At 43.0% G+C, this 23,740-nt stretch overlaps 1 protein-coding gene across 4 annotated transcripts in view; it reads right to left on the minus strand.

The window, feature by feature from the left end:
- The window catches only part of LNX1 (ligand of numb-protein X 1), a 113,837-nt gene that overhangs the window by 32,252 nt on the left and 57,845 nt on the right, over positions 1-23,740 (minus strand). For all 4 annotated transcript variants that reach the window (XM_032151047.2, XM_032151058.2, XM_032151075.2 and 1 more), the window contains 4 exons: positions 21,578-21,780; positions 18,975-19,346; positions 3,317-3,451; positions 168-345 (listed from right to left, as the gene is read on the minus strand). In XM_032151047.2, coding sequence (XP_032006938.1) covers positions 168-345; positions 3,317-3,451; positions 18,975-19,346; positions 21,578-21,780 — 888 coding nt within the window. The remainder of the gene's footprint in view (positions 1-167; positions 346-3,316; positions 3,452-18,974; positions 19,347-21,577; positions 21,781-23,740) is intronic.

Raw genomic sequence — 23,740 nt, forward strand, 5'->3', positions numbered from 1 at the left:
CTAGTATCTGTACTCGAACCAGTCATGGTCAATGGGTAACAAAAGTCCTGGCCGATCACTCCCACATTCTCTCATTAATTTTGAAAATAGTCACCTAACACAACAAGCTACTAATTTCTCTTAATACTATGCCACCCCAGTGCCTTTAAGATCCCTTTACTTTTTACCTGTTTTTATTCTTCCATCTCTGCTTATGACTCCTCCGGGCTCAACACTGATGACATAGATAGGCAAATCCCATTCTCTATGTGATGCTCCCCCTGCGACGGTCATGCCGAGAGATTCACCAGGGTCTTTTCGGATATTTACCACCTTCTCATGACAAATAATTGTAGGATGGAGGGGCTGAAGGCACAGACGGAAAAACATAGCACATGAATTCACAACTCTGGTAGTTTTTGAATGTAGAAAATGCAAAGTGGGTTTCCATTTTCTAAATGCAAAAACTACCAAAGCTGCATAAATTATGCAAAGTGCATAAATACAATGGTGGTTCTTGAACTCACAGAGAAAGACACCCTCACCTTATCCACTCCCAACCATAATAGGGTTACACTGTCCCAAATTCTACAGGTTAACTCAGATGAAGTTTACATTTCAACAGGAAAGAGTAAAAATGGAGGAAGGAACAGATTACAGACCATTAGAAAAATATATTTCTAAAATATTTTCGTAGAGACAAAGTCTTGCTTTGTTGCTCAGGCTGGTCTCGAACTCCTGGCTCCAAGTGCCTTGGCCTCTCAAAGTGCTGGGATTACAAGCATGAGCCACCGCGCCTGGCCATGGAGGAATCTTAAGCACACAGAGTGAACTGCACCCAAAATTTCTCAAGTGAGTCATTTATTTCTGATAGTAGTGAGTCAGCATTTCAAAAACACTCTGTCATTTATAAATATCAGAAACTTTTCTACGTTAAAAAAAGTAACCATATTTTATAGAGTCTTCTTTCACACCTGCTCAGTGCTTACCAGGCAGCCTTGCCTGCGGTGAGCAAGAGATGTTTAGTTGTGCACTGAGGGGCTGGGTGCAATGGCCGAAATACCACAAATACGACATGTGTGCATATGTCCTGTGTCTCATGAACCAGTGTCCATGACCATTTCTTTTCTCAACCAGAAAAGAGATCAATGTCAGCAATGGAAAAAAAAAAATCATCTGTGAAAGCTTCACACCCAGGGTTACCTGACTTTGGCTGGAGAGGAGGAGAGTTACGTATGATAGAGATGACTTTTCTGTCTATCTTTTTTCGCCATTCTCCTCACCCTACTTTGGACACCTTACAATGTTCCTTGATGTTTAAAAACATAATTTATGGTAAAATAGTTTAAGCTAATTAAAAACACAATGGGTACCTGAATATTTCTCAAACTATAAGACGTATTTCCATTTTAGAATATTTGCTTTGGATATTTAGAATAAAACATTTTAGACAAGTAAAAAAGCATAAAGAATAACAGAATGACCTACCCATGTACCTCAAAACCCTCCATCAGAAATAAACATTCCATGTACACTTAGTCGCTCTGTGACTCTCTGCTCACAGGCCTTTCCTCCCCACAGAGGTAAACCATGCAAAATTTGATGCCTATCATTCCTTAACTTTTTTAATTGGCTAAAAGTTTTCTGTCCCACAAATCCTGCTTTGTCTTCTTTGGTATTTCTTTGAATTGTTTAAGCTCTTATTTTTAAAAAGCTACCTGGTTTCCTAAACCAAACAAGATTTTAGTAAGAATATAAAAACTGAAATAATCAAAGAGCCATATATGTCTCAGTTTTATTTTCAATATGTTACTTTTTTGTGAGGACATTTCAGAAGTCAGATAGAATATAAGTTAAAATGGAAATAATTACAAATCCCACTAAGTCAGTTTGTACGTTTCCAGGAATTAAGACATATGACAGAGGGTTGCAGCAGAAATGTGATCAGATCCTCCCAGCTCTTTCATGATGAGGAGGTGGAAGGAATTATAAAACCACAGTGCAGATGGAGGCTACCTTCTCCATAACTTGATGACTTAGAATATGACGTATTCTAGTTGATTCAACTAAAATTAGTTGATTGGATAAAAAGTTCAATTAGTTAATTAAGCTAATAAACTAGTTTCTCATTAATAAAGATGATCAGTTAAATTTAAACATTAAGCATTTACTAGCAAAAAGACATCAGGGAGTCCCTATCCATAAAATGTTTTAGCAGGATATATCTGGTCTGTCTAGACTCCTTACTGTAAAGAAACAGGTCATTTATGGATTTATCAGGCTTGGCTGGCTGGAGAACCTGGAGGGGTGTATAACCTTGTAGGCTCTGTAATTAACACAGTATGAAGCAGAGTTGTTCCAAAATAAAAAATTTGAATATTGTTTCTGTATATATTACTCAAAAACTCCATTTGTAAGCTATTCCAACCAACATATAGATTGACGTAGAAAGCAAACGGCATTCCCTACTCTCTGTTGCAAGAAGAATGAGCTACCTTTAAGAATTTTTTTTAGTTACAAGTGATGCCATGAAACCAGAACTCAGGAGAAATGACTGAAAGAAGCTCAGCAGCATCACAACAGGATGCCAAGCCAAAGCTATAGGACTCTTAATTTGGACTAAACAAGGTTCGTGTTGCTTAAACACGCATCCAAATGAAGAGGTTAAGGCATTGCCTCTAATAGAAGCCACAGAGAGAAGTATAAATTGGGCTGAGTCACTTCATTTGAAGTGAGGCTGCAAACTGGTGACCTGAAGAATGAATTCCACCCACAAATCCACAGTGTTTTAGAGTTTTCTGGATTTGAATGCCATATAACATGTGCTGTCTGGTTTGCCCCAATCCCCACCACTCCCTAATGTTACATGAGCTTCAAGTGTTTAAATTATCTTCCTGGGCCCTTCGGCAAATACAAACAAAAACTAAAAGTAGTGGGGACATCATTGATTTCTAGGCAGACTGAAAGATTCAAAAGCCAGAAACCAGGCAAACTGCTTGCTTCATTTCAAAGTGAATAAAATACAGTCCTCAAACAAGATGACTCTTGGTAAAAACATGCCATTTATTTGGCTTAGGCTAGAAATCAGTTCCCTTTATGAGGTCTGCATGATCAGGTTTCAAAACTTTCCTGCACCTTCCTCTCTCCTGCCTGGATGGGAGACACCTTTTATCTCTTCAAGTCCTAAATATGGGACTTTGGGCTTTTACTTTTACAAGTCAAAGCGTTTCTTTAAGTAAAAAAAAGTCCAGAGATGACACTTAGAAATGTTAAAGCAAGCAGACTTCCCAAGAAATAGCCCCTTGCAGGAGCAGGGGACCTGCCCTAGAGGCCTCACCTTGGGAGTGTTGCTCCTCTCCCCTGGCCCTGGGGACCAGCTGCCATTGCTGTTCCAGCTGGCTTCCTGAAAGATGTCAGGGCTCCGCTGCCGAACCTGGCGGGACACGACGAGGTGAACACGTCTTTCACTGGCCTGGGCAAGAAGACACAGGCATTAGCCACTGTCAGTTTCCATCCACTGCATTCAGCGCCAGGGGCTTACAAAAACATCACTTTGATTATACCATTTTTTTATGGCAAAACTTGATTTCTAGTTTGTTGGGGTTTTTTGTTAATATCCATCTTGTAATTTGGCAAGAGCATGAGAGCTCTTTCCTTTATCCTTAAACCAGGTAGTGAACATCGCTCCAACGGAAAACTAGGGAAGGTTTGGTTCCTTCCAATCTTTGAAAAGGCATCATCAGATATTGCTAATTCATTTGTAATTAATGGTTGTACCACACACAAGCCATGCCCTAAGTTCTTCCCAGATAGAATTAGGTGCACTGTGTAAAGTAGCAGCCCAAGGCAAAGGTCTAAGATCGATGGTACACAGTAAAGAAAAAGAGATGGAGTTAATGGCAGTAACCTGCCACTGCAGGAAGAGAAATCCTGAGCCTGATACGTGCAAATATTTGGGCATACGAAAGGTTTAGCACTTTAGAAATATGGGGATGACTTCATACATTAATATGTACAGCCTAATCAAAGTCCTTTACCTTCAATTCCCAATCATAAAGACATGGAATCAACTTAAGTGCCCATCAACTGATGGGTAGCTAAAGAAAACGTGGTATGTATATACCATGGAATACTATTCAGCCACAAAAAAGAATGAAATAATGTCTTTTGCAGCAACTTGGATGGAACTGGAGGCTGTTATTTTAAGTGAAGTAACACAGGAATGGAAAATCAAATACTGCATGTTCTCACTTGTAAGTGGGAGCTTAGCTCTGGAGATGCAGAGGCAGAGTAATATAATGGACTTTGGAGACTCAGAAAAGGGGAGGTGAGTGGGGTGAGGGATGCAAAACTGCCTATTGGGTACAGTGTACACTATTCAGGTGACAGATGCACTAAAATCTCAGACTCCACCACCATACAATGCATCCATGTAACCAAAAACCATGTGTATCCCTAAAGCTATTGGAATACAAAATGTTTAAAAAACTGCAAGAGAGTAATTTGCCTTGATTTCTTTATTTTTTATGGAACTACCACTTACTCTGACTGCTAATTCTCTCTGCTACATACATTGATACTTGGTCAGGCATTCAGAATAGCAAATATAGTACTTATTGGAAAGGTCCACTCCACATGATTGATATGGTTTGGCTGTGTCCCCAGTCAAACTTCATCTTGAATTGTAGCTCCCATAATTCCCACATGTCATCGGAGGGACCTGGCAGGAGGTAACTGATTCATGGGGGTGGGTCTTTCCCATGCTGTTCTTGAGATAGTAAGTCTCACGAGATCTGATGAGTTTATAAATGGGAGTTCCCCTGCACAAGCTCTCTTGTCTGCCACTATGTAAGACATCCCTTTGCTCTTCCTTCATTTTCCACCATGATTGTGAGGCCTCCCCAGCCATGTAAAACTGTGAGTTCATTAAACCTTTATAAATTACCCATTCTCGGGTATGTCTTTATTAGCAGCATGAGCGCAGACTAATACAATGATACATTTACAAATTGTCTCTCTGCCACAGATTAGTTTCACATGTGTCGGGTAGTATGGGCCATTATTCCAGAATTGCTGACCATTGAGATTTCAGAGCTGCAGGTTCAGACTAAATCTTAGACCTATGAAACTCACATAAATAGAGCTCTCTGGTGGCCTAGGCTGAAGTAGCCAGCTGACCTCATTTATCACTTTAGTAAAAGTTGAAAATGAATGAGACACGGAAGATTTGATTAGAAAGATTCCCAAGACAGACCTGGTTTAGGGACAAGGGAGATGAAAGAGAGAGGAGTAAGGTTTGGTAGTTCCTCTCGTCATCCTATCCCTTGCTCACTCACCACCACAGCAGAGAAGGGGCAGTGACCTGCCAGCTTTCTTCCTATACAGGGATGGTTATTGGGCTAGGGGAGAAAGGTCATGAAATGAGGGCATTGAAATTCCATGCTCTTTTCCATTGACTCAGACAATGGGGGTGGAGATATTTGCTTCCTGCCAGCTATGGTCTGAACATGTTTCCCCAAAATTGAGATGTTAAAATCCTAACCCACAACATGGTGGCATTTGGAGGTAGGGCCTTTGGGAGGTGATTAGGTCATGAAGGCAGGTCCCTGTTAAGGAGATTAGTGCCCTTATGAAAGGGGCTGGAGGAATCTTGTTTGCCCTCTACCATGTAAAGACAAAGTGAGATGGTGCCATCTGTGAGGAAGTAGCCATCCCCAGACACCAAACCTGCTAGTGTCTTGATCTTTGACTTCTTGACCTCCAGAACTGTGAGAAATAAATTTATGTTGTTTATAAGCCACCTAGGATAGTGTATTTTGTTATAGCAGCATGAATGGACTAAGACACTGCCTTTTCTGCATCTTCCTTCCCAGAGCACACAACTCACTCACTCTCAGGAACTAGGACGTTGTTTTAAAAATCTCAAGTAAACACTTTGGGAGGCTGAAGCAGGCAGATCACTTGAGGTCAGGAGTCCAAGACCAGCCTGGCCAACATGGTGAAACCCTTTCTCTACTAAAAATACAAAAATCAGCCAGTCGTGGTGGCAGGCACCTGTAATCCCAGCTACTTGGGAGGCTGCAGCAGGAGAATTGCTTGAACCCAGAGGGTGGAGGTTGCAGTGAGCCGAGATTGTGGCACTGCACTCAAGCCTGGGTGACAAAGCAAGACTCCATCTCAAAAAAAGAAAAAAAAATCTTTAGTAAAAACCACCCACCAATGAAACCATATCCCTATGGTTGTCTGACACTAACCAGTCCAAATCTTCATGACTTTGCATTCTTATAACACTTCTTCTCAGGGCTCTCTTGAAACTTAAGGGTCATGATTTGGGTGGCTGTAAATTAAATGAACTTTTAGAGACAACTGCTAGTGTACAGTAAGAGTGTCTATTGTAACATCAAAATGGACAATTGGCCAGGTGAGTTGACTCATTTCACAAAAATTAGAAAATCCTTCTGAAAAGGGCCCAAAGGAGAAGTTGGAGTCCTCTGCCCATGTCCTTCACACAAAGTCTGGCCATCACTTCTGATCTCCCCAGCCAAGGCTAATGTGCCCTTCCTTTGTTTACCTATCTTGAATTCCCTAGTGTTTCTCATCACATATAAAGCTTGTGTCTGAACAGAACAAAAATAAAAAGCCAAGGAAACAATCGTGAAGAAAGCTGACATGAAGAACGATGGAATTAGCCGACTAAATCCAATTCTTGGAAGAGTATTTTGTAATAGCTGTGTCTTTCTTTGTATTATAAGCCTCCCTTCTTCTAAATAAGATTATCTTTGGGAACTCTCTAAAGCAAAACTTACTAAAAGATAAGAAGTGGTGAACATTCAGGTCAAAACCCCAATTACTGAGCTTGAATTTGCTCTCTTTGGGGAAACTTCGATGTTTTGAAGGATCCCAGCAGCATGTCCGTAGGCCTGCAAATTGTATCATGTTCATTTTGGATGAGGAGCAGCCACATGATCTAAGCACCTCATAAGAACTGAGAAAATTTTAGACTTACACATCGAATCAACTTGCCAGGCAAAATCCAAATTGCCAAGGAGAAGCCTGCAAGAACTATTTAATTCACATTTTCAAGGATAAATTTCTCACTGGATTTTCAAATGCTGGCTTTGGTATTAAGTTGTTGGCAGGAATAACACTACAATAAATAATTCTGATATCAATTTACTTGGAAAGAAATTATCTGCAAGACTGGATCTGTGGCTCTTACCAGCCACCTTGTAAATTGCTCACAGGAAGACCTTGTTTGATGCACTTTTGTGGTGTTTGAAGATATAAGGTGGAAAATGGGCTAATATGCTTGTCCTGGCTTTAACTCCTATCAGGAGCTGGATTCAGTGTAGAGAAACATCCCCTAGCACCAGAGAATCTTTCTTTCCACTAGTATCAATGTGGTGTGAGTGTGAGGAGGGGGAGTATAGGGGAGACACAGAAAGACTGAATGAGAAAATGGCAGAAACTTGTTTATTTCACACCTACATGATATGTACCAAGAAAGTGGATACAGCAGATCTGTCATTCCGGCAAGCAAGGAATAGCTTACTGCAAGAAAGAGGTAAGACAGCTTCTCTCTGGCATCTCTTGGGATATTGCAATTTGGGCAAAAGGATGGTTTAACAATGGTGGCTACCTTAATTAGAAGACATGACTTAAAGTTTCCTCTCCTCTCTGCCTTAAGAATCCTAGATTGTGATCTAGGCAAATTCTGGACATACTAGTTACAACCTGCATAGCTTGACTGCTGTACCATATTCTTTCCCTCCCAAGAGCTCAAGCATTAGACTCCCTCTCTCTTTTCCGCCCTGGGTCAGTTCACCCCTCCTTAGGAAACTTGGTGGTCCTCCGCTCCTGGGAGGGCACCATATTGATGCCAAAATTAGTGAAGACACCCAATCGGCAGAGCGCACTACAGGCCCAGAGCTCCTGGGCTCAAACGACCCTCCCGCCTCAGCATCCAGAGTAGCTGGGGCTACAGGCATGCCACTTCACCCGGCATCCCTCTCTCTTTTCTACAGGCTAAGAGGAAGGGGTTCTGATCCCATCCATATTCTCCCCTGTGGACTTCAGCTTATTGGCAGCCTCCTGACAACCACTCTGTCCCCAAGGCTGATCTATGCCTGCCCTGGGCCAGACACCACACTGGGAACCTTGAGGACATGGTTCCTGCCCTCCTGGAATGTTTCCTACTGCAGGGACAGTCAGATGGGAGTGCCATGGAAGAGAAATGGGGAATATACTTAAGGGTCTCAGAGGTGGGACCAATTACTCCTGGCTGAGGAAATAGGAACCATCTAATATTCAGAGAAAAAAAAGAGGGTTAAAACTAAGTAGCGTTTGTATGGAAGGACTGGCTTTCTGTCGTTTTGTTTAATGACTGCTTTTCTCTGTTGAGATTTGACTCAAAATTGCCAATCATGTTTATATGATGGAACTTAACATTTTGCAGAGCTATACGCTGGAGCACAGGGCATCTTTCTACTGTCTTGGCATTGCATGAATCCATACAGTGACTAAGAGAAGAAAAACATAGTCCAGAAGCCTCATTTATATGTACCCATCTTTAAATAACAAAGCCTACCTCTTGTAGCTGGAAGGAGTCTGGGAGTGTTGCACTGTGATCTCTTGCCAAGCAAGCATCTTCCTTTATGTTCAGTCTGCAATTGACTCTTTCCCTTCCAAAATCCACTGTGGCTGATGAAAACTGCTCATACTGTCAGGGTGTAACATACATTTGCAACTTCCCAGAGCAGAGAGATGGAAGTCAAACATGCCACCACACAAGGAGCAGCATTTTGCAGAGCTGTACTCTGGAGCACAGGGCATCTTTCTACTGCCTTGGCATTGCATGAGTCCATACACTGACCATGAGGGCCAGTGAAACCACACAGGGAGAGTAAGAACTGGTCAAGTACCTGTTCTCATCCAGCCAAAGGCTTCTCCTGCTCATTGGCAGAGACAGATTGGAGTTAAGCCAAATGCATGATAACATTTGCTGCCTTTTTGACATATAGGTATATGCTTAAGTAAAATGTATGATAAACTATATAAAATGCACTGGGTTCATTTGTTATTGTGTTTCTTGTATCAGTTTTATAAAGTTTCAAGTTAAGAAAGTTAAGAGTTGCCACCCTCTCCCCACAATGCCCCAGGGTATTATTCTATACACACACTAGAAAGGAGACTCCAAACCCACTGCTGGGCATCAGGACCGTGTTGTTCAAAGCAGGCAGACCATGTACATAGCTCCCTTTATAGCATAGCCTTGGTCCACAGGAGACTCATGCTTGATTGCGTGGGCCCCTTGTTACAGAAACAGGTGAGAGCTGTAATGTGACTGATAACTATATAAGCTGCTTATAGAGCTCATCCTCTAGGGTTTCATCATCAACATATTTTACATTAACCTGATATTTTAATAATCACTTCTTTAAAAAATGTATCCTGCATTCCTCATTGGTTTCTTTTCCAAGCACCTCAGAATGAGACAGTTTGGCTTTAAGTGATTTTTCAACATATACTTGTGGGGATGGCTCTTCCTACACTGTCTGTGGTTGCCCCATTTTAGAATCCCTTCTAGCAACTGTTCAAGTATCATTCTCAGCGAATCCATCTTGTGCTCACGAAGCCCTGGGAAATTGTGACGGCACTGGTTCCATAAAATTAGAAAGTCACAGACACACAAGAAATGTCAGACATCATCTCATCCAACATTTTCTCTATAGCCTATAATTCAATTTCCCTACAAATTCCTTGCCATGTTGTCACCCAGCTCATGCTTCAGTACCCCCAATGACAGGGAGCTCACTGTGTCCCAAGGCAACATTGGCCATTTTTAGATAGCACTAATTTGAATGTTTGTCCTTAGGTTGAACTTAAATTTGCCATCCTATTGCCTGCCTATTGGTCTAGTTACACCCAGTAGGGCAACTCTACATCAATTTCTCTGTGACAATCCTATTTGAGGATCACTCTCATTGCTCTCTCTTAGCTCTTTCCCTTTCCAGGTCAACTATTCCTAGTTTTTTCCACATTAAATATCTTTTCAAGTCATCTCAAAAATGTAATAAGTTCTGGACTCGCTGTAATAAAGTTGTGTGTGTACACATGCAGAATAGAACCAGAAGATGAGTTCTGGACTGACCAGTACAGAGTACAGTATTTTTGTTGACAAACCAGCTGCACTGAGGACCTCATTAATGGCGTTTCAATTTTGTCATTCATACAAGCATAGGAGATTGTTTCTATGCTCTATGAATCCAAAAACTCAAATCGATTCCTTTCTTTACCTATGGATTAATTGAAAGGTGACAAGGAGGTATTCAGGACTGTACTATAGGACAAATTATAGCAGAGCAGCCCACCCCGAGACCACATAATGCCATACAGACCTTACGTGACAATACAGACAACTGGAAGCATCAGAACTGAATGATATGCTAGAAAAAAATCAAAGTCATCAGTCATTCCTGTTGTTATGTCAATGTATTTCACAAGAAGGTTTGGAAACAGAATCCTTCCCCTTCCCTTCCTTCCAGTGAACAAAAGAACTTCCGGGGAAAAAAAAACCCTTCCACTGAGCAATGAGTTGGGGGCTCCAGAAATACAACTCTAGAATGAGAGGCTCCAGAAATACAACTCTAGAATGAGAGGCTCCAGAAATACAACTCCAGAATGAGAGGCTCCAGAAATACAACTCTAGAATGAATTAATGGTGTACTATAAGTTGATATTCCCTATAAAATGGGTTTGGTCAGGGCAAATCTGGTCTGTATTAATTTGTTTGCCATTGAAACTTTGGACCCCCAGAAAAGTGCCTGATATATTATTAAAAAGTTTATGAGTATCTCATGCTGAAGAGGTGGTAGCTCCTTCAATGAGCTAAAAGCAGTCAGTCTGGCCAAGGAGAGAGAAAATTAAGGAGGCTTTGAAGAAACATAGTAAATAGGATCTTAAGATTTGATCAGGGTGGAAAAGGAGAATTAGGGCAGCAATATGGTTTATTTTTCCCCAGTAGACTATAGCTCCATGTTCATCCTTATGTTCCCAGAAGCATGTATCTTTAGATGCAAAGACATTAATGATAATACAGATGGTGACTTATATGGGATCATACAGATGTCAGTGACAAGGGCAAGACACAAGGATTTAGTTCTTGAGTCCCTGAATCTGCTGGTGGCTGAGTCAATAAAATGACTCAGCATCCTTGCCTCAGACACCATTTCTTTTAGGATATCTAGAAGTTACTCTCATGATTATGTTCTATAAAAAATATATATTTGGGGGCATATGTGGGTTAGAGGAAGGGTAGTGAAGTTTCAAGATCGCCTAATATTTGCAGTGTGTAGCTGCACATAATGTTCACTCATGAAATTCTAAGTTGAAAAGCTGTACAGTTTACCAAGACACACAGTTTATCAAGAATTCATAAAATTTGGAGCCCTATATAAAAATCACTTGAACTTTGAGAATTCAGCTCAAGGACATTAAAAAATATTCTATAATCAAGTCTATGTGCATTAAATTTACCACAAACCATGGTAAGACAATTTATTTAAGTAGGGATTTAATTCCAGATTAAGTGTACTGATCTGTTAAAAAAAAATACAGATCTATCAGGTTTTATTTCACTGGTGATTCTGACTGGCTCCAGGGGACTTGAATGTTTACAGTACCACAAAAGTTCTACCCATTTTTGCAGGTATACAGCAGAATTCATGAGCTAGAATCACGTATTTAAAATGCATGTAGGTAATGCAAGTAGTCCATTATTGGCTTTGTGGCTCTGTCTGAAGGTCTATCTCATGAAAAAAAAAAAGTTTGAAGAGCCTGTTGTCAAATGTTCTTTGATGAAATGAATTCTCATTTAAATATTGATTCATATAAGGAAAAAAACAATTACACATATGCCAGTATTGACGAAAGCCCTTATTATCATCGGCTCTACAAATGGCTTTGAGTATTTTCAGTTTCTGCATCAAGTCTGGAATTGCCTAGGGCAAAAAGGCTTAAGAGGGACATTCAAATTTGAATCTTTGGTCCATTATTTCTTTGTTCTGTTATCTTAGCTATGACATCAGACAGTTCCAAAAAGCTGCCTCTTTCATACAGTTATTCCAGTCGTGATGCCCAAACACTTGAGAAATTGACAATGGAAAAAAATAAAATTGTACTTAGTAGCTACATAAGTCATCAGCACCATATTTGAGGCTTCTATCTCCATAAGGACTTTCTTCTTAAAAGGGCCTGGCAAACCCAGGCTGCTGCTGAGTAAGCTGAGGTTACAGCTCAACATATGTAAAGCTGGTCAAATATAAAATGGTTGGGGCCTCTCTGTAATAACTCTTCGCTGAAGTAACACAGAAAAAAAGCTGAATGTGGGGTACTGTGGGAGAGAACATGACCAAAAAACATGTTGTCTGGGAATTTCTTTGTAAGGCAAATGTGATTCATGGAGTAGACATACAAAGGCAACATAGTCAAGGATTGGTTAGAAATTTGAGTCTCAACCTTTGAAGGGTATTTAGTTTAATCCCCTCAGCCTGGTGTGTGTTACAAATATCACATAAATAAAATCCACTCTTCAGAAACAGCATGCGATTGCTTAGCTAGGATTTTCCAGCATTCCGTGTTTTCCATTTCTTTTTCAACTAGCTTTGCTCCCATTTTTTTAAAAAGGTTTTTCCTGCTTATGAAGCATGTTGGCTTTGTTTAGTAAGCAAAAGAATCTTTTAGGAAGTCCCCGTGTTAGGCAAGATTTTATTCCATAAATTAACTTTCTCAAGGAAGAAACTGTTTTTCCTTTTCTGTTATTAATCTACAAAAGCAAAATGCCATATGTAGTCAAGATTTTTCCAAATGACATGATGAGTAAGAGTTTTTCTTTTGCTTATTGCGAAGTATAGTTGGCAAACATTATCTCCAGAATGTGAGTTGCACCAACTGACCTGCAGAGGGAGTTAACAAGTGTAACATGAAAAAATACTGGTGGTCACCTAAAAGGCTAGTTTTCAAAGTGAGAAAAAAAAAATCATGTTAAGAATGCAGTTTCTTCATAAAGAAATACAATGGACTCTCCCTTTTCCATTGTGAAGGTTTTCATAAACATAGCATATTTTCTCTTCTCATTCATTGGCCGCTAATGCCACCTGCCTAATGCTGACTTGGTTGTTTTGAGATAAAAGGCAGGAATACATTCCAAGCTCTACCAGGCCAGGACCTGTGCCAACCTAGTTCAGCAGGGTACCACACACCTCTTGGCACAAAGAAGTTGCTCAGCCAATAATCACTGAACAAATTCAAGGGGACAAAGAGTAGATATGGTATCTTGGGGACAAATGGCACATGAAAGCAGATTTGGTGCTTCTTTGGTAAATGGTTTGATAACCAATCCCTAGGACATAAAGTTAATGTATAAAATATATTTTATATACACATAGATGTTCATAATTTCACTCCATTTACTCATTTGGCAAATATTTATCGAGTGCTTACTATTGCCAGCCATTGCTTTAAGTGCTGAGGATATGATACTTTTTTTTTTTTTTTTTTTTTTTTTTGAGACAGAGTTTCACCCTTTTTGCCCAGGCTGGAGCACAATGGCGTGATCTTGGCTCACTGCAACCTTCGCGTCCCGGGTTCAAGTGATTCTTCTGCCAAGTAGCTGGGATTACAGGCATGTGCCACTACCCCTGGCTAATTTTGTATTTTTAGTAGAGATGGGATTTCACCCTGTTGACCACGCTGGTCTCGAACTCCTGACCTCAGGTGACCCACCCGCCTCGGCCTCCCAAAATGCTGGGATTACAGGCATGAGCCACTGCGCTTGGCTGAGGATACAATACTTTACTGTACTGTCTGGCAGGTAATATTAGTTGGTAGTAATTGAAGAGTGTTGTAGGATAAAGTGTATATGAGCAGAAATGGACACAATTCTAAGTAGAATTGACAGTGAAGAGCTCTCTGACAGTTGAGGGGAGATGTGAATGAACTGCGGGAATGTGGCAAATGGATATTTAGAAGATTCTTCCAGGCAGAGGAACAGCAAGAATGCCAGGCCTGAGGCAGAAATGCTTGAAGAGCAGCAAGAAGGCAATGTGGCACATGGTTAAACATGGGGAGAATACTAGACACCCTCTTCTGTAAGAAATGAGGCTGGAGAGAGAACAGAAGGCCAGGAGACGTATGGCACAGCAGGCCATAGTAAGGATCTGCAACTTTAACCTAAGTGTCTCAGGAGGCCTCAGAGGGCTGAGAGAGAGAGAGAGAGAGAGAGGCATCCTGACTGGAGTGGTTTGGTAAAGAGCTCATTCTCTGCTGTGCGTAGAGTAGGAGAATAGATGATTAAGTGTGGAAGGCAGAAGGCCAGCAAAGAGGCTCTGACCATCACTCAGACCAGGTCAAATGGGTTGGGGGAGGGAGACGCTGAGGTGAGTCAAAGTTCTTTTTGGCTCAAGTCACTGGGTAAATAGAGGTGCCATTTCTATAGGCTGGGAATGGCCTAGGGGAGAGCATGTTGGGCAAGGGATGGAATGGGAGGAGCCAAGGGTTCAGTTTTGGACATTAAGTTTGAGATGCCTTTGCCATACCCACAGGAAGATATGAAGCAGGCATCTGGAGGTGCAAGTGTGGTCAGAGGAGAAGGTGAGGTGGGCACATGAATTTAGGAATAGATGGCATACACCTCAGAAAGAAAATGTCTCTTTTTTTGTTTATTTTTTGAGACAGAGTCTTGCTCTGTCTCCAGGCTGGAGTGCAGTGGTGCAATCTTGGCTCACTGAAACCTCTGCCTCCTGGGTTCAAGCAATTCTCCTACCGCGGCCTCCCAAGTAGCTGGAATTACAGGTGCCTGCCACCACACCCGGCTAATTTTGTATTTTTAGTAGAGATGGGGTTTTACCATGTTGGCCAGGCTGGTCTTGAACTACTGACCTCGTGATCTGCCCACCTCAGCCTCCCAAAGTGCTGGAATTAAAGGCGTGAGCCACCATGCCCAGCCAGAAAATGCCTCTTCTAACTCTGGTTTTGTTCCCCACCTGCACTACTGGGCATGAGCTCGGGCCCTCTAGGGCAGATGAGCATCCATGGGGGCCGAAAACCACCTTGGAACTGGGACACCACCAAGTGGCACAGCTCAGAAGCTAAGGTACCACGTGTGTTTTCTGCCCTGGTGGGCAGAGGGAGAAGGCTAAGTCCCCTTGTACCCTCTGCCTCAGGCTGCCCAGGTCTACAATGACAGTAATACCATCCAACACTTGGTCCTCTTCCAAGAAGAGGGATAAGCTACTGTACAGGACAGTGAAGACAGTCGCCAGCACCTGGAAGAATCACATAACCAGATCTCAGGTGCAGGCAAATTTATTTGTGTTTAGATAACCAAGTCCTTGAGAGCAAACAGTCTTTTGATGATCACCCTCTGTGGAACTTGGTGCAGGGCTCAGTCAGTTACTGCTGCTGACTTACTGCCTAGTCTCAAAGTATGAAGACTTCAGTCACTAAGTGGAAATTGACATAGACTTGCTGGATAATTGAGAATGCTTCTTAAGATAAGGCCTCTGGATCTTGCCCTTCTCCTTTCAGCTCTCCACTGACTTTAGAGAGATCATTCTAGAAGATCATGCCATTTCCTTTCCTAAGCCCTTCCAAGAATGCCCCCATGGCTTTGCGGATAAAGTCCGAGGTCCTTAGCATGGCTCGCAATATTTCACATGATCTGTCTCTTGTCTATGGCTGCTTTTTAAAATACACACCCCAGGCTCCAGGTACTATTTATCATTTCCCTAATAGGCTGATATGGTTTGGCTGTGTCCCCACCCAAATCTCATCTTGAATTGTAGCTCCCATCGTTCCCACGTGTTGTGGGAGGGAGTTGGTGGGAGATAATTGAATCACGGGGGTGGTTCCCCCATACCGTTCTTGTGGTAGTAAGTCTCACGAGATCCGATGGTTTTATAGAGGTTTCCCCTTTTGCTTGACCTTCATTCTCTCTTGCCTGCTGCCATGTGAGACTGGCCTTTCACCTTCTGCCATGATTGTGAGGCCTCCCGAGCCATGTGGAACTGTGGTTCCATTAAACCTCTTCTTCTTTTTAAATTACGCAGCCTTGGGTATGTCTTTATCAGCAGCAACAGAATGGACTAACACATGGGCTATTAAGGAAATGTTCCTTTGTCTTGTGTCTCCTTAGGATGACCCTTGCTGACTTGTACACTGGAGAACTTCAGCTCATTCCTCAAGCCCCAAGTTCAAGATCTTCCTCCTCTGAGGAATTCATAGGCCCGGCCAAGCAAAAATCTCCCCTGGGTTAGAACATAAGAGCCCAGAACAAAGTCTATTCTTCCAAGAATAAAGCTCACAGCTTATGAAACGCCGCTGAGACACAAAACTATCAGAGCACTATACCGGGTGATAAAAGCCAGTCTCCCAAGTCCATATATGATTTCACTTATATAACATTCTTGAAATTCAAAATTATAGAAATAGAAAATAGATTAGTGATTTCCAAGGGTTACGGAGGACGTGGGGTGGGAGGGAAATGGATGTGGCAATAGAAGGCAACTTTTATAGGGATCTTTGAGGTGATGGAAATATTCTGTTATGACTGTTAATGTCAATAGCATGCTTGTGATGCCATACTATGGTTTTGCAAGATGTTAACACTAGGGAAAACAGTAACGAGACAGGGATCTCTCTGTATTATTTCTTACAATTACATATCAATTGATAATTATCTCAAAATACAAAGGTGAGTTACAATTGCATATTAATTGATAATTATCTTAAAATAAAAAAGTTAAAGAAAAAAAATGTCAACAGTGACCCTGACAAAGTCAACAAAATACATATAGGTGCTTGATGACATTATACCGGTCAGAAAAGTGAATCAGTTTGAACAGTCATGAACTCTACTTGCCTGAGTGATCAAGAATTTTTGTCCTTGTCTTATTAGGGGGCTTCCTCTCAGGTTCATACTTGGGTTTCCATGTGCTTTCCAAGTCACCTGGACTTAGCCATGGAGACTAAGACTTACTCTGTCCATAGGATCCCTGGAGAATGCATGGCATAGCTTTTTTTTTTTTTTTTTTTTTAAGATGCATCTTGCTCTATTGCTCAGGCTGGAGTGCAGCGAGGAGCGCCTCTGCCTGGCCGCCCCGTCTGGGACGTGAGGAGCGCCTCTGCCCGGCCGCCCTGTCTGGGAAGTGAGGAGCCCCTCTGCCCGGCCGCCACCCCGTCTAGGAAGTGAGGAGCGTCTCTGCCCGGCTGCCCCATCTGGGAAGTGAGGAGGTCCTCTGCCTGGCCGCCCCGTCTGGGATGTGGGGAGCGCCTCTGCCCAGCCGCCCCGTCTGGGAGGTCTACCACAGAGGCCAGAAGCAATGTGGGGGCTGGACGTGGTGGCTTACGCCTGTAGTCCCAGTACTCTGGGAGGCCAGGGCGGGTTGATCATTTGAGGCTAGGAGTTCGAGACCAGCCTGGCCAACATGGTGAAACATATGAAAAATACAACAGACAAATCAACCAACCAACCAAGCGACAACAAAACAGGTCTACCCTGGAGTCATACTCTAATTTTTTCTATTTTCCTCCCTTTCTGATCCTTTATCCCACTTTCTTTTTCTTCCTCTTCCTTCTTCTTTGTCAAATAGAGGATTGAGTTATTATCATTGATCCATACAAAGTCTCTCTCTCATTTATTTTCTTTAATTCCCACCCCCTATTTCTATTCCCCGTCTTCCCATGTGCAACCTTCCTAATATGTTTGATATACATCTTTTTGTTTGTGCTTTTAAAAAATAAAAAAATAAAAATAAAAAAAAGATGGATCTTGCTCTATTGCTCAGGCTGGAGTACAGTGGCACGATCTCAGCTCACTGCAACCTCCGCCTCCCAGTTTCAACTGATTCTCCTGCCTCAGCCTCTTGAGCAGCTAGGATTACAGGCACCTGCCACCACACTTGGCTAATTTTTTGTATTTTTAGTAGAGACCGGGTTTCACCACGTTGGCCAGGCTGACCTTGAATTCCTGACCTCAGGTGATCCACCCACCTTGGCCTCTCGAGAGTAGCTGGGACTACAAGTGCACACCATCACGCCCGACTAATTTCTTGAATTTTGTAAAGATGAGGTCTCACTATGCTGCCCAGACTGGTCTCAAACTCCTAAGCTCAAGCCACCTTCCTGCTTTGGCTTCCCAAAGTGTTGGGATTACAGGTGTGAGCCTCTGCACCTGGCTGAGCCACCACATCCAACATGGCACAGCTTCTTATGGGAGTTAATACAACTGGATGTCTTAGATGTGCCCAGAATGTACGTAAATGACCCCTGGGTCTACACTGAACATACTGGGTGCAGGGATGACACAACCCTGCTGACCCCGAGTGATCCTAATTCTGTGAGACTGTAGCATACAACCCAACGTGTTTATCTGCAGTCAGACTGGATGGCTGACAACACAACACCTAGGGAATGTCCATGGTCTTGAAACCCATCATTTGCTTAAGTAATGTTCTTTTTTTTTTTTTTTTTATTTGAGACGGGTCTCGCTCTTGCTGCCCAGGCTAGAGTGCAATGGTGCAATCTCAGCTCACTGCAACCTCTGCCTCCTGGTTTCAAGCAATTCTCCTGCCTTAGCCCCCCGAGTAGCTGAGATTACAGGCATCTGCCACCATGCCTGGCTAATTTTTTTGTATTTTTGGTAGAGATGGTGTTTCACCCTGTTGGTCAGGCTGGCCTTGAACTCCTGACCTCATGTGATACACCCGCCTCGGCCTCCCAAATTGCTGGGATTACAGGCGTGGGCCACCATGCCCAGCCGAGTAATGTTCTTACCTGGGCAGAAGCTTTGAAAATGTTGGTCTTTCCATCCTGACTCCTTGAAAGGGAGGTACTGCATGACACATGTGGTAGTGACAGGGTGCCTGGTTCAGGAGGACATGCGTTCTTGCTCATGTCCGGGGTTTCTGACTGGGATCCTGGAATAACCTCTGACTCACCTGAATCAGATGAGCTGCACTTTCTGGGCTGCCATATCGAAGGTCATGTCCGTTGATGGCTAACACGCGGTCGTTCTCCTCGAGCTGACCATGTCGATCTGCCACACCGCCATCCAGCACATTGAAGATGAAAACCCCAGGCTCATCCACCTTGCGCACCAGTTTTATTCCAAGCTGCTCCTCGGGGCTACTTTTGTTGAGAATCACATGAAAGCTGTCATCCCGGGGTCCGTAGGCATCCGGGACCTGTCCATTGTTCCTGCTGCGGAACTTCTGTTCACGCAGCACAGTCAGCCACAGCACCTGGCAGGGCTGCCGCAGGAGACGCACAGCGTAGTTGTGAGGGACATTGCTGATGTCCATCCCGTTGACCTGGGGGAGGTGGAACAATCGTGCGGTCAGCTCCACCTGCCACAACCCTTCCTGAAAGATCCAGGCCCACAGAAAAGCCAGGATCCTGTCTTTAAAGACTGCTCTGCTCTCCCGCCTCATCCTGTGTCCAATAATCGCACCTTCCAACAGTGTTTAACAGTCTAAACCCTGTTCTCTCCAAGCGTGGCCTGCAGCACCTCTCCAGGCCTCTGTGAGTAGACACCGTCTTTCTCCACCCAAGCCCACGTATTTATTCCCAGAATCCTGGCCTTCATTTCTGTTGTCATTATTTTGTAGCTGGCAGGAAGAGAGGGAAGGAAGATAAGGTAGGAAAAGGCAAAAGAAAAGCACTTTTCCCATTTGCCTCAGTCAAATGATTGCATTAAACAGCTGTTAAGCCGAGTTGACATTTTCTTCCCAAAAATCTTCAACGGAATTTTTCTCCCTGGGTCAACTCATACCAGAACTTCCAGTCCTCACCACTGTGTGTGTATGTAGATGTGATAGTGTGTGACTGCGGGTCTGAGTGTGTGAGTATGATGGAGTGTATGTGCGTGTGATACTGTGTGTGTACGCATGGGAATGTGTCAGGTCTCAGGGTGGTCCCCTGCAAGGTTTTTTTTGCCCGTGTTCTCAGCAAAAGGAAGAAATCCTTGCACAGTTTCAAACAAACTGATATGAAAGGAAGTTTCCAGGCTCTTTTATTGAAAGGCTAGATCTCTTTATAAAGCTACTTAAACAAGCTTAAGCTCGGCCCTCTCATTTGTGCCTCACTAATAATGTGTAGGGCTGATACTGCACGGGGCTTTCTGGTTTTAATTTCTCTGGCTACACAGGCCCAGCCTGGAGGCTGTAGCCCCCTTTCGCAGGAAATGCTGCACTCTGTGTTTGAGGCAAGAGGCCCCATGGAGCAGAAATAACTTTCTTCAATTTCTGTAGTTTGATAAGATTTCTTGTATTTGCAGCCAATTGTTAGAGAAGGCTTGGAACGGGCTTTACAAAGGCCTTTCTTGAGGATATAATCACCTGTTCTCTGGTGCAGCTCCACAGGCTCCCAGAGCTCACCAGAGCAAAGGCAAAGCTCACCACCTTTGTCCAAGCACAGGTGAGGAGAGCACCTGAGGTGGCAGGGCCGGGTTCCCCCATCACCTCTGGGCCCAGAGAAAGTCAGGGGAGTCAGGGTTGCCTGCTAAATAGTCCTGGCAGCCCTTTTGTTTGTAAGCGCCAGTTGAAGGCCACAGGAATCAAAATGTTTTATTATGCAACCCTCCCGGGCAGCATAGTTTCCACTAGAACTGGGAGGCAGCCGTGCACAGTGTAGCTGATTGTACTGCGGCCTGCCCCGAGGGCCCTGTATTATGCTCCACCTCGGAGGCCAGCAGGAATTTCAGCATTTCTGTGAAAACTGCTTTAGGTTATTTCTCCTCTTATTCCAATCAGTTTGCCAAAGAAACAGCTCATAATGTGACAGGAGCCGGTCCCTCAGCAACCTAGAAGGGATGGGATAGAACGGTTATCTGAGTGTCAGATAGAAAATATACGAGCAGGGAGGGGTTTCTTGTCACTTTTGGCAAACGTTGGACTTCTGTCTGGTAAACAGCTCTTTTTATCCTTTCTGTTCTGAAAATTCCTCCTTCCCCTTAACCAAGCCTCTGAGGACAGTAACACCCAAAGCATTCTATTCCAACACCTGTCTCCCCTGGAATGTCTCTGGGTTGGTGGAATTAGCATAGAGATTACTTTTATTTTCAGGGAGGGCCGTAAGACTATAGGAAATTGACTTTCAAAGAGTAGATGATTGTGATTAAATAAAATACAAAATGTTCTATTAATCTACTCTAAAAACAATTTAAGAAAATATATGTCCCAGTTTTATTTTATATTAATGCTCTTTAAAAAAAGAGATAAAAGAAGAAAGAAGAGGTGGAGAAAGGGAACGAAGAGGAAAAAGCTAGAAGGGAGAAGGCAGAAGAGGGGACAGACAAAATGATATAGAGACAGATAAATATTTATGTACAGAGAGAAAGGGGGGAGAGAGTGAAAGAGCAAGACAGAGAGAAACAGATCTCAATTAAATGACAAATCTCAGAGAGTAATAAAATGATAGAAAGTCACTATCCACATTTATTTTACCATTTCCCTCATTCATCCATCCATCTATCCAATTGTTTGCTCAGAAGCATTTTTTTATATCAATCCCCTTGCTGCAGCCCCACAGCCACAGTCTCTACCTTTAGAATGATGTCTCCTGGCAGTAGCCGGCCGTCTCTGGCGATCACCCCATCACGATAAATGTGTTGGATAATGATATGGACCAGTGGGGTTTCGCTACCTCCCACCAGCCTAATGGAGAGGCTTTCACTGGGATCTACTCGATTGATCTTGATGCTGGTAATTTCACCATCTGGAATCAGGTGGTACAACCTTGGAAAGACTGAAATGGACAAAGAGTGTTTATTTAAGACACCCACCCAATGGACCTTTCCAACTACTCTTCTTGCCAAACTTCGGTGTCAGCCAAACTAAACTATTCATTTTTCCTCATACATGTTTTCCATTTTCCTGCCTCTGTGTCAATGTAAGTTTCTCTGCTTGGAATGTTTTTCATCCTGAGCTTAAACCCAATTTTTCCTTCAAGGCCCTTCCAATTAAGCTCTACCCTGATTCCTCCTTCCCTTGCTCTAAACAGCCCATTTCCTATAAAGCTTTCTAGCTATTTCTCATGGCACTCAACCCATTATTGTTATTTTTACCTTTTTTTTTTTTTTTTTTTGAGACAGGGTCTCACTCTGTTGCCCAAGCTGGAGTGCAGCGTCTCACTACAACCTCCGCCTCCTGAGCTCAAGTGATCTTCCCACCTCAGCCTCCCAAGTCGCTAAGACTACAGGCACATGCCACCATTCCTGGCAAATTTTTATATTTTTTGTAGAGACGGAGTTTTGTCATGTTGTCCAGGCAGGTCTTGAAATCCTGAGCCCAGGTGATCCACCCACCTCGGCCTCCCAAAGTGCTGGGATTACAGGTGTGAGTCACCTCGCCCAGCTTATACTCATTTCTTATATACCTCATATCATGCCCATAAAACCTGAGGGCATAACCTCTGGCTGTTCCATGGTTCTCTACACATACCTCTGCATGCAGGAGCCTTCAGCTGAAGTTTATTGAGTTAATAGAAGTGAATGAATCATTTTTAATGGAATGAATTGCAGTTTTATTGCTTGCTTATTGAGAGGTAAAAAACAGAACCAATTTGCCATTTTGCCCTCTCAGATAATTTTGAAAATTTCTTCCTTAAAGACTCTGCTTTTCAGGCTTGGGGGAACATCAGTTCTTTCTACCAGACATTGTTGTTAACAAATGGAAGAGGCCTGATTCATGATCAGGAAGAGGCCAAGGCCTAGCTGGTGGCCTTGAACAGTTCATCCCTGGTTTGCCTGAAATCACTGAGTTCAGAGCAAGGAGATTCAAAGATCATCTAGGCTGGTGTTTTCAAACTGTATTTTTAAACTGATGAATCCGCTTTCCCCAAGAAATCTCTCCTAGCTCTCTTCTCATCTTTCATCCCATCGTGACCACACAGAAAACAGCTGCTCTAATTGTCCTGCTGCTTGACAGTGATAGTCAAACCCTACAAGTGAGGAGGTTTAAGGCTGAGAGAAGGGGAGTGAAGTAACTGACTGGACATCCCAAAGTTAGGTGGCCCTGAGAGCCAGGTCAGAACCCAGAGCTCTTGTGACCGGTACTCTCTGTCAGCTGTCCCTGGTGCCAGGGGTTCACAGCCAGGCCAGAGCCCACGAGGGACTTGCTCTATGGACCCTATGAGCCAGCGGCACAGACTGGCATTGTTTTTTTTTTTCACTTCAGTTTGAATAGAAGTGCTCAGAGGGGACACCAACAAGTGATGGGAACAAGCCACACCTAGCTTGGTAGAAAAAGTGGCTCCTCCAAGCAGCTAGAGGCTCAAGTTTGAATGTAAAGGGCTGAGATGCTTCTGTCTTCCGTAGGTGCTGACAGCTGCCTCACCTTAAGAGTCTCCTTTTGTTATGGCATCTGGAAAGATCTCACATGGCAGGCCTGCTTCTGAATAGTCTGTTCCTAGTGAGCATTTTCAAAACCCGTGAACTTAGTCCATTTTCCCTAATGAATTAATAAGTACTCAATTCTCTAAGAACAATAAAGAATTAAAATTATTTCTAAGTATGTTCGGGCAAAGTAACTTAGTGGGCAGAGGAAACCCGAGATGTCGTAAATGTGGGTCCTTAATCTCTATACTGATTGAACAGAAGTGACTGCGTAAGGCAGGGGTAGCTGGCTTCAGCAGTCAGCTCCTGGTACTAACAGTACTCGGGTGACTGAGTTCAATTAATGTTTAAACTACTTTGGTTATGTTAAGT

The sequence above is a fragment of the Hylobates moloch genome, unplaced genomic scaffold (genome assembly GCF_009828535.3).
Source record: "Hylobates moloch isolate HMO894 unplaced genomic scaffold, HMol_V3 SCAFFOLD_2, whole genome shotgun sequence".
NCBI classification, from domain to species: Eukaryota; Metazoa; Chordata; class Mammalia; order Primates; family Hylobatidae; genus Hylobates; species Hylobates moloch.